Source organism: Olea europaea, unplaced genomic scaffold (assembly GCF_002742605.1).
Source record: "Olea europaea var. sylvestris unplaced genomic scaffold, O_europaea_v1 scaffold2091, whole genome shotgun sequence".
NCBI classification, from domain to species: domain Eukaryota; kingdom Viridiplantae; phylum Streptophyta; class Magnoliopsida; order Lamiales; family Oleaceae; genus Olea; species Olea europaea.
In genome coordinates, this window is record NW_019238841.1 from 90,869 (window position 1) to 101,811 (window position 10,943).

Here is a 10,943-nt window from a genome sequence, read left to right on the forward strand (position 1 = left end):
TATTCATGAGATTGACTCATTTATAATCTCATGGAAAAAGGTATATATTTCTTCAGTTTAGCCGATTTTAGAAAAAAATATTCTTTTTATAAAATTGGGCCCCATAGGGTGGCCATGGGAATTGGGGTGGGGGTTAAGGGGGGGCTATCGTGGTCATGAGGTTTGTTATATAAGTACAGCCTAGAGAATGAATGTAAATGCAAAAGTAGGGCAGAAACAGGTGAGGAAGGAATCAAACTGAAATTCTGAACCGGACGGTGGTCAGAGATTTTCTCCTTTTCTCATCTTTTTTCGACAGTTCCTACTAACAAAAACAATATAATATATATGTAAACAAAAAGCAATTGTTGCCCGAAACAGTTAAAAAAATAATAATAATAAAAAAAGGAAAAGAAAAGGAAAGAAGGGTCGAGGGGTGACTTTTCAGAAAAACTTTGTGGCAAAAATTCTTGGCGGCTTCAAATTTCTCGGCAAGAACCAAATAAAGCATATTCTTCCTTCTTCTTTTTTATCACCTTTTCAACTCAAAATCAAAAACCCAGATCAATTCTTGAATGCATTTTCCAATCTTCGTCAAAGGCATCTGAGAGCCCATTTAATCTGCCATTTAAGCATTTCCTTCGCTTAATTTTCAGGTTCGTTCTATTTTCTTTTGTTTCTGTCCGTAAATTGGTATATATTGCCGGCAATTTTTGTTTATTTAGGCCTGAATAATAATTACATTGTATTCATGCTATTTATATTGTTTCAAGATTTTGATTTCTTAGAAATTAATTTACTTTGGCTATGAATGAATGCCTGCCATTTTGGATTCTTTCAAGATTAAGTCTTTACGCTAGTTTCTATGTATGTATCAATAGTATTTTGCTCTTTTCAATTGGATTTTGATGTTTTGAAGTAATCCTTGTTGGAAAATGTAAATTTTCCACACAAATTCCTCATTTTTATAATCTCAAGGTACTTCGAAATTTTGCATTTTTAAATCTCCTTCCTGGAGCACTTGCTCAAAAATATGTAACTTGAAGTTTCTGGATGTTGATTGCATTGATCTTTTCTCTGGGCAATTTGAATTGTCCTGTGCCCACTTTTGATCTTGTAATTTGAATGAGATGATTTAATGAATTTTTCATTGTGAGTTGTTTTTCATTTTATCTTGAGAACCATGTTTGGTATATCTGAAATACACAATTTGTCATTGATTTATATGGAGATACTGAATATTACTTCATTCTTATAACTTATACAGGTATTTAAATATTCTCTGGATCGACCTAAACAATAAAGAGTAGAACTTGTTAGAAGTCTTTTTATTTGGGACAATAATCAGAGCAATTCAATATGGGGAACAATTGGTTGTTTTTCATTGAATCAGATGGTGGTTTTGGTAGTTTTTCGATGGATCCACTTGTGCCACATGTGTCAGGGCATTGGCTCTTACATGTATCTTCATTTGTAGACAATTCAAGATATTTTTATGTCCCTGGTAGTTTGGCGCTTCAAGAAGCTTTCAATTGCGTATCAAAATTTGCTGGTGCCCTACTGTTATGGTTTGCTGGTGGTTCGAATTCCCATATCAACAACAAAATAACTGGTGATCATATTGGTCCTAGTTCAAGCTGTAAAGCTTCAAGACAAGTAAAGCACGTTTATTCTAATAAGTGTGACTTCTCGGGGATTTTCTGGAAGTCAGGATATAAAGGTATATCTGCTGTCCCAGCAGCATTTGGTAGGATATCAAGGTTCACTCTGAAGCAACTGATTAAAGAAGCCGAACATCTTCAATCACTTCCAGTGCTTTCATTAGCTTCTGCACTGGTACCACCGATAACTAATGTGTAAGCTCAGTCCTATTCTTTGAACAAAGATTTAGCAATCTTAATAAATTTTATCGTAATCACTCCAAATAAGCTGATTTCCATACATATGCGGATGTCATTGCACCTTTTTCTTTTGATTTTCACATTTGAGTTTTTATCTAAAAGATTCTTTGTTGTTCAATGTTCATTAGCTCTTCAAATGGACTAGCTATTCCACTGGAGAATGCTTCTGTAGAAACACAAAGATGCATGGATGATAGAAGGCCCTGCGAGGTTGAAACAGGCTGTGGACCGTGTGGTGAAATTTATCTCCAGAATTTAGCTTGGTCTAGGAATGCAGTTGAGCCTAGAACTGGCATTCAGTTCCCTACTATGTTGGACAACATAATAACTGGAGAAAACACCAGTTTTACTCCAGAGGTAAGCACGTGAGATTTTTTCATTAATGTAAAATCCAACACTTCCTACATCTCATTGATCTCTATCGTTTATCATTCCAATATTGGGCACTTGTTTGATGAAAAGCATCCATGCTCACTGATCTACCGTAGCTGAGGTGATGCCATGCATTACTTCTGACACAGTCTACCAATATTTCATGGAGGAACTTAAAATATTTCTCACTGTATTTCTCAGTGAGTTTCTAAATGTTTTTCTTGCTACTATTATCCACATCTCTTGTCAAGCAGAATTATTCAAAGCTTCGCCTTTATCATCTTTTATTTGTAACCTGAATTTGCCTCATTGTATGTCACACTTGTGGTGTATGGTGACACACTTGTGGTGTATGATGAACAGGAAAATAGATACAAACCTCTGGAATAAGTATAATTGCTGACATTCCATGTAATTTATAATTCTCTTGTACTTTTCTACTTTCTTCATTTTTTCCTGTCAAAATTTTGCATGATGTGCCTTTTTTATATAATGTGAGATATGACATATATTGATAAGTTGAATATGCCAAGCATTAAAATGACATTCAAGATACTATACTTGTATTATGCTTTCTTCATGGGTGAACTTCTTTCCTTTTTGGATAAATAAGGAAAAAGAAACTTTTATTGCTAACTGTTAAACTTTGTTATTAGGTAATTTTGATAAATCCTTACATGACTCCATGTATATCTTCAATTGCATCATCTTACATTATGCTTTCCTGGAATTTAGTCAGGTTTCTCTTTTATTGATGAATGTTTGTTGACAATTTCTGACTAATTTTTCAGGTCCTTGTTGGAACTGGATCTAGGACTATGACGATAATCAGAATCAAATCTCTGAAACTCTATGCATTTGGTTTTTGTGAGTTTTTTGCTTCACTTCATACACTTGGCATATTAAATTTACTTTCGAAACGATCTTCAGATACTTAACTCATTTTACATTGTTCATAGATGTTCATCCTTCTGATGTCTGTGAGAAATTGGGCCCGAAGTATGCCTGCATTCCGGAATATGAGTTGAATAAACGCCAAGATTTTTATCAGGATCTTCTAAGGTTTGTACAACATTTGTGAATAATCATATGATTGATAATGTTGATTGATATATAGATGTGATATTATGAGTCCATTCAGGGCCTTTTTTGTAAGCAATATTGGATAGGACGGGATGGTCTTACCAGAGAACATGAAGCTAAATTTTGTAAATTATTATGTATCCCATTCCTGTCTAATACTACACAACAAATATATAAATCAATGTTTAGATAAACACCGTATGCAGCTTCATCATCTAGTGTATTGTAGTGATTTGAAGAAATTAAACTTTGTTTAGATTTAAAGAATATTCTAGCTTTTTTCATTTATTTTACGGTCAAGTCAACTCAAGTTTTGATGTTGTACATTATCTCCTCGTCATTAGCATCTCAAACTTCGTTTGGTGTTTGTGTGCATATTCTATGTTTCAGATCCTTAGTTTGCATCGAATATTTGATATTAATTTTATTGTTTGATCAAAGTCTAGAGTGTGATGGATTCTTTGTAAAATGAATTGAATTTCTAGTAAGATTTTAAATATTTCATTGTGTAAATTTTTGCTCATGCTGCAGAGAGGATATTAACATGACTGTTAGGCTCGTGGTTAGCTGCAACGGAATCAAAATTAATACTGTAAGAGAGTAAGTTAAATTTCTTCTAGCATAATGCTCATTCATTGTATGAATTGTTATGGGCTAGCTATATCTCAACTCATATCTGTAAATGTTTCATGGAGTAAATTTGCTACAACTTCAATTCTCACTTGTCCCCTCCACAACACGTGCGGAATGAGCTAGTGCGATTAAGTTTGTTGGCATTATGTGCTACTAGCCTGATAAATATAACTTTCTATGAAATCTCAAGTCGCAGAGTATTCAGTTAAAATCCACGCAAATTCTGTAATTATTGAATCAAGCAAGATGCAAGATTTATTTAAAACACTAGTGAATTTTGACGAGAAGTTACCTATGTTTCTGATTCAATTTGTGATTTGTCTCTGTTGCAGTGCTTTTGAGAAGTCTCTTCGAGCCCGATTAATGAGAGTGAGCCATTTTGAATTTTGCCCGATCCTTGAAGTATTCCAAATTTCTTGTTACTGACAATTTGCTCTTTTTAGACAAATCCTGATGCTGACCATCACTGCTTGCACACATTTGGTTCCATATTCTCGCAAGATATTCCCTTACACGAGGTATAAATCATTTATCCTCACATTTTTCATATATATTTGTTTATGGTATTGCAAACTGCATTACTGACTTAAATAAAAAATCTTCAGGGAACGACAATCAATTTCCATCGTACAGCTGACGGAAAACTAATTACTGAAGGTAAGTGGACACTAAAGGGAAAATAACCAAAATAGAAATGTGTGATCTTACGTGTTTAAAAGGAAAAATAACTAAAATACATTGGAACTGATATATGACTCTGACAAAGAACATTTATTTCTGCAGTTGGAGGAAATCAACTCGGAGCCGTCCAGAGCAAGGATTTATGCAGTAAGTAAATTATTTTTCTTGAACGACATTTGACACCTTTCTAGACTCATATCTTCACTGTATGACATGGATCAATTTTTGAGGCATTTAAATAGAGAAGCAAAAAGAAAAGAATCGTAGTTATAACTTATTTTTGTATATATACCCAGGGGCTTTCTTTGACATGTACATTGGTGATGTTCCTGTGTGTGAACAAACGAAAGAAGAGATAGGCAAAAATGTGGCGAGTATCGTTAGTACATGCTAAGTCAATTCTCTCAAGGGCGGTAGATAATTGGTTGCATACTTGCAGTTCAGTACCCGAATGTGATGCTTTTAGCTTAGTTGTGAGCAGAAAAATGAAAAACGGACTAGTCAGTGTATAAGTATACACTGAATCTTTTCATTCAGTGAGTTTGTTATACATGATAGGAATTTTGATTTCCACATAATTCTTTCTAGCTTTGTCAGGAGATTCAGTCATTTACTATCTGAGGATGTCGACTGTTTGTAGATTTTACTTTTGGTGATTTTGTTTGTTGAAAGATAATAATTTTGACTCCTCCATTTGTATAGAAAAAGAAAATATTATGGTTACTCCTGCACTGGCATCAATCACATTTTTTTATCAATGGAGTTGAAGTATCATTCCTTTCTTGGTTGATCTCAACCTGATGTTCGTTCTTTCATGGTGTTAGAAATTCTAGTCCTTGTAAACCCCCCCCCCCCCCCCCCCCCCCCCCCCCCCTTAAACTTTGTAAATAGAAACTGTCATCATGTGGTACAGGACTGACCGTCAAAGTGGTTAGAGACTTGACTTTTCATAATGTGTATTGAGACAACCTTCTTGGTTAGGCTCATGCTCTATAGAGCTTTGATTTTCGAGTAGACAACTTTCTGAATTCTAGTGGCGTTTGTAGCGGCGGTAGTATCACTGGACCTGCCAGCTCAACAAGTCGCTCTTGCGACCTCAACAAATTGAATGATGGATTTGTGCCACCATGAACCCATAGATTAATATCAAGTTCAGATCTCATTGTCACCTATTTATAATATTTAAAATTGTTCATGTGTACAAGGGGACTTGTTGGATGACATATCATGCTAACTACATTTTACCATTAACAGATGAAAATCTAGATGAGCGAATTTAATTATATGCGAAGAAACACAATTATCATTTGATTAATCATGATGTTTTGGTCGAGCAAAAAAATTTAGGAGCATTTTTAAAAATGTTCAATTTTAAGGGTATGAATTGAAAAGTGTCTACTCATTTGAATTTAGTGTCAACTTGTTTATTATGCCCTTAATGAAAAGCTACATTTTAAAATGGTATTCTCGACATTTAAAATTTCGCTCTCGACATTTGATTTTTTTATCAATTTGTCACAAATTTTGAGAAGTGACTTTCATGAGAAGTTACATTAAAATAATGTTTCTTGACATTTCATATGTCATTCTCGACATTTGAACACCATTTCATTTGTCTAGAATGACATTTCATTTTGAACATGACATTTCTCTACTTTTAAAAACGTCATTCTTGATATTTCTGAATCAATGAAAAACATAGCATTTTTGACATGTATACTTTTTGAAATAAATATGGCAGATTATGTGTCAAAATTTTATTGGCCAATGACAATATTGCAAAAATGCCCATTTTTTTTTTTTTGTCTTAGTGTGGAATTATAAATTGTTAATAATGGTATTTTGGTCTAAATTCTTCAAAATTAGACATTTTTGCAATGGTGGACATTTTTGCAAATGACTAGGTAAAAATGGACATTTTGTGAAATTTCCTCAAAAATTTATTATAGCTTAGTTTGTTATTTTACAAATTAGTTATGTTCTAAAAGTTCGTCTTTTCTCTCAATCGTTATATCTGTTACTATTTTTATTTATTTATTCTATTTTATATTTTCAAGGGATCAAAAAATTTACTTGAAAACTCTGACCTATGAATGTATGTTGCAGTCTAGTAGCCTTTGCAGAGGTTCCATATTGATTTTCTGGACACAATGCATTTAGTGGCGTTTACTGCATTGACCGAGTTTCATAATGTTCTTATTCCATCAATGCCCAAAGGATACATTTAATTTTACGTTTGTTGAATTTCAAGATGCATAATTTTTTTCAAGTTAGTACTCCGCAATACAGTCCTCCTGCCGTGGTGAGGACAGTTCAATGGGTGCCATAACCTTTACCAGAATGGGTGCCTCACGACAAAAAATAGACTTTTTTCAAAAGTCACCAATCTATAAAGATCTCAGATTCTAAAAAGAAATAGAAGAAGTTGCTTGACCTTTTCCACGTTACTTGTGAGCCTAGAATGAAGAGAAGAAACTCACGGAAAGTTTCATCTCAACTTAAATAGCAAAGTAAGCAAAAAATGGGGCGCCATTAGGGAGCTTGAGTTGCAGCATCAAGGTTCAACCCAAATTGAACAAGGGTTGCCACTTCTCGATATTGTGCCAACAACTAACTAGCCATGTTTATACAACCAAAATTGTATGTACATTATGGTGTCCATAAGAATGTTCATAATAAACAAGTGACATAACATCATTGGAGAGTTAAAAAACAGGTTTTTCAACCCTTCAATCATGAAATTTTACATGTATATTATGAACACCCTTTTGAATACTATGATGTACATGTAGAATTATCTATGACAAAAATAAATTCATCAGACCTCAAAAGGTATTTTAACAAGGAAGGAATATATCCCCTGCAGGGCTGCAATTTATGGCCATTTATTGTGGTAATTGCTAACCTGCAGTAGTCCCTATCTTTTGCTGTTTACTGATGCCTTAAAATAAATTTTCTGGTTGCATCAAAAGGGAAAAAGTGAACCTCGAGGGAAAATTTATGTACTAGCATATATGGCTAAACATTTTTACATTGGCCTTTTCCTTTCTCAGGTTTGACTGGCCATATTTTAGGAAATTCCGCTTAATCACATCACTTGAGGTTAATGTACGACCTACGCGACATAAAATTCTGAGGCACTGCAAACCATGTCAAAATTTGTGGCTCTTTTTTTGCAAGATTTTGTGGCTCTAAAAGGAGATTTTTGTTTCACTTTAATACTGCAGAAGTTAAAATCTTGATCAGTTTATTCAATGTGTCTTTCAGCTCCTTACAAATTCAATTACCAAGTAACAAAAGGTTAAACTAGTTATCTCATATTATCCCGTTGAGGAGAAAATCTTTTTATCACTCAATTAGATGGCGTCTCCTTTCTTGTTCATTTTCTTCACTGGTATGATGTCAAGTGCATCTTGTATGTTTCCCTATCATATTTACTTACTATGGACTTAATGAGCTTGGGTGGACTAAGGTAAAATTTTTGTTTAAACTTTCAAACTGCTACTGTCTTACCGTGGACCTTTCTCTTTTCAGGTTGTCTATTGATATTGAGTATTTTTTTAAATCATTTTTGTAACCTTCTACTACCCTTTATCTTTCCTTTTTGTCACCCTTTATAACTCTTGTTGCTATAATTAAATTGTTGTGCACTTGATTAGTATTCTTATTCTTGTTTAGGAAGATGTTCTTACTGCCCGGGTTCGGACAACTGGTGTTACACAAATCCAGTTCAGGTGATATCCAACTGCTGCAAATGTTTTTTTATTTTCACCACCGACATAAGCACTATTCTGTATTTGAATTATTCCTGTGGCTTAACAGACACCCTTCCCCAAAGCATTTATTGTCATACCATGGTGATATAACAGCAAGATGAAGTGAACTTGACATCTTGCTCATGGGCAAACCAATCATTGTTGTAAAATACCAGATTACGGCCGCCCTCCATCGCCTATGGCATGTCATTCGCCAATATTTCTTCATTTTCAGGAATAGAAGCAATCTGTTTTCCACTGCTACATCTGCATCATTAATAATACTAGAAATTGATAATAGATTCCGTAAATTGATCCCAGGAGTCATACAAAATATTCTTTCATCATTGAAATGTTTACAGCCCAGTTGGAGAGAACCAAAAAGGTGAAGCATATCGACTTTTTGATGTCGGAGGTCAGAGAAATGAGAGAAGAAAGTGGATTCATCTATTCGAGGGTGTTACTGCTGTGATATTTTGTGCAGCTATAAGCGAGTAAGACTGATGTTGCCTTCGCTTAATAGCTAGTTATTTTATACTCCAAGTTATGGTCATATTATCTGCAACTCTGCTGTTCGTAACTTCCAAGACCTCTATGCTTTGAATGAAACAGTACATGAATGGAGATTTTATTTAAGCTTTGTTTCTTCAAGTTGATTGTGTCGTAATTACCACATGGTATCATCACTGCGTTTCAGGTATGATCAAACACTTTTCGAGGATGATAACAAAAATCGACTGATGGAGACGAAGGAACTTTTCGAATGGGTCCTGAAGCAACCATGCTTCAAGGTTTTATTCATATCTATTCTTTAACGTCCATCTTATGTTAATTCAGTTTCTTGGTGTGTATGTTTGACATGAGCGAATGATTTGTGCCTCGTCCTTTTTGCAGAAAACTTCTTTCATACTATTTCTCAACAAATTTGATTTATTTGAGAAGAAGGTTCTCAAAGTAAGGTTACAGTTATTTTTTATTTTTTATTTTTTTTTATCTTTGGACAACTTCCACGAAATTGGTTGGGATATCCTGTGTGGGCAGGTACCGCTGAATGTTTGTGAGTGGTTCAAGGATTACCAACCAGTTTCAACAGAAAAACAAGAAATTGAGCATGCTTATGAGTGAGTTTTTTCTTGTGACATCTCAGTCCTGGAGAAACACTGTGTATGTTTTTTTGATGCTCCAAACTAATCAGGTTTGTGAAGAAGAAATTCGAGGAGTTACATATTCAGAGCGCTACCCCTGACTGTTCTGACCGAGTCTTGAAGATCTATAGGACCACTGCCCTTGATCAGAATCTTGTAAAGGAAACATTTAAACTGGTAGACCAAACTTTGAGGAGGAAAAATTGTTTTGAAACGGGTTTATTATGATACCAATCCAATGAAACTTTATAGCAAAGAAACATCATTTATTGTAGGCTTGCTCAAGATTGGACCTTACTCATTAGGCACCAGTGTTTGTATCTACTCTATTGATATTGTTAGCTTGAAATCCGCCCAGGAAATCTTTTCTGACGATGTATCAAGTATCTGAAGACAATATAACTTTCACCCAATGTTTTATGTAATTCTTGTGAATGATTTGAAAAAATATATATATTTAATCTTAATTATTTTGCAGCATATGTTCATTGGATTATGTACTCACTAGATCTGGTTTTATACATGTTATGGAACGATTTAACGAGTATCTATGCTCATCTTATATTAAGCATCAATGACGTGTCATATATATTTATTGGAGAATTTTAAACTTAATTCAAATATTGAGATCCAATATTTGTTTATCTATAAATGGATTTATATGACACGTCATCAGTATTTAATATAAGATGAGCATTGATATTAGTAAATTATTCATGTTATTGGATTTTTCTGGTCTTCGAGAATCCGTTGTTTAAAATGAGGGAGAACATGGACTTTTTTTAATGTTGACTAAGCCACTACATGCCTAAACCGACCAAAATCTCAATATCCCGTGTTCTGCTGGTGACCTGTTACATCATAATAATTTTGAGCCTATTGAAGCCAGCCAAACTTCATATTTTGGTACTTTTCTTTGTTACCAAATAACACATGAAATGAACGTTGACAAACAATTTGGAAGAGACCTGTCAACTCATTCACACACACAAACGCGCTTTAGACTATGAAATCCAACATAATATAATAATTTTGCAGTGCTGGAATTCATTTATTTAAGAAATCTAGTTATAGGCCAATATTTTTCAAAATTGATATAAAACTATAACATCGATTATCTCTGGTTCTGTGTTGTCTTGTTTCATCTCGTCCTATATTTATTTAAACTATATATAAAGCTTATCCAAGCGATTAAGATTTAATCCACTTTTAGATTGCTTTTCCAGCAACTATTTGTTGATCCTTTGTTGTTTATGAATTTGTAACTATTTTCATGCAAGTTTTGGTTTGTAATGCAAATTGAGTTATTGGTTCACGTGCAATAAGAAAGTTATTTTAATTTCATATGTATTTGCTTTAGTGGTCATCGCTTTTGATTTGATGTGACAATATCG

At 33.9% G+C, this 10,943-nt stretch overlaps 2 protein-coding genes across 3 annotated transcripts; both read left to right on the plus strand.

Moving 5' to 3' along the window:
- The first annotated feature begins 199 nt into the window (after positions 1–199).
- On the plus strand, positions 200–5,376 carry LOC111380092 (fatty-acid-binding protein 2-like). 2 transcript variants are annotated; one of them, XM_023003556.1, is made up of 11 exons: positions 200–635; positions 1,247–1,835; positions 2,009–2,237; positions 3,044–3,119; positions 3,212–3,314; positions 3,867–3,935; positions 4,301–4,337; positions 4,412–4,486; positions 4,574–4,625; positions 4,752–4,796; positions 4,946–5,376. In XM_023003556.1, the coding sequence occupies exons 2-11, from the start codon at positions 1,339–1,341 to the stop codon at positions 5,041–5,043; spliced, it is 1,281 nt and encodes a 426-aa protein (XP_022859324.1). In that variant the 5' UTR covers positions 200–635; positions 1,247–1,338; the 3' UTR covers positions 5,044–5,376. The 2 variants fall into 2 exon arrangements, with proteins under 2 accessions (XP_022859324.1, XP_022859325.1); XM_023003557.1 differs by having other exon boundaries at positions 217–635; positions 1,457–1,835.
- Positions 5,377–7,449: 2,073 nt separating this feature from the next.
- LOC111380076 (guanine nucleotide-binding protein alpha-1 subunit-like) lies at positions 7,450–10,029 on the plus strand. The gene is made up of 8 exons (XM_023003540.1): positions 7,450–7,481; positions 7,703–7,757; positions 8,328–8,383; positions 8,767–8,898; positions 9,102–9,195; positions 9,299–9,358; positions 9,446–9,525; positions 9,600–10,029. Exons 1-8 carry the CDS (start codon positions 7,450–7,452, stop codon positions 9,775–9,777), a joined length of 687 nt encoding a protein of 228 aa, XP_022859308.1. The 3' UTR covers positions 9,778–10,029.
- The last annotated feature ends 914 nt before the right edge of the window (positions 10,030–10,943 follow it).

Bases quoted from the DNA above. Each gene is read 5' to 3' on its own strand.
- LOC111380092 (XM_023003556.1), top strand. From the start codon at position 1,339: ATGGGGAACAATTGGTTGTTTTTCATTGAATCAGATGGTGGTTTTGGT. The intron at 1,836-2,008 runs GTAAGCTCAGTC...AATGTTCATTAG, and splicing joins GTACCACCGATAACTAATGT to CTCTTCAAATGGACTAGCTA. The intron at 3,936-4,300 runs GTAAGTTAAATT...TCTCTGTTGCAG, and splicing joins AAAATTAATACTGTAAGAGA to TGCTTTTGAGAAGTCTCTTC.
- LOC111380076 (XM_023003540.1), top strand. From the start codon at position 7,450: ATGACAAAAATAAATTCATCAGACCTCAAAAG. The intron at 7,482-7,702 runs GTATTTTAACAA...TTCCTTTCTCAG, and splicing joins AATTCATCAGACCTCAAAAG to GTTTGACTGGCCATATTTTA. The intron at 8,384-8,766 runs GTGATATCCAAC...AAATGTTTACAG, and splicing joins GTTACACAAATCCAGTTCAG to CCCAGTTGGAGAGAACCAAA.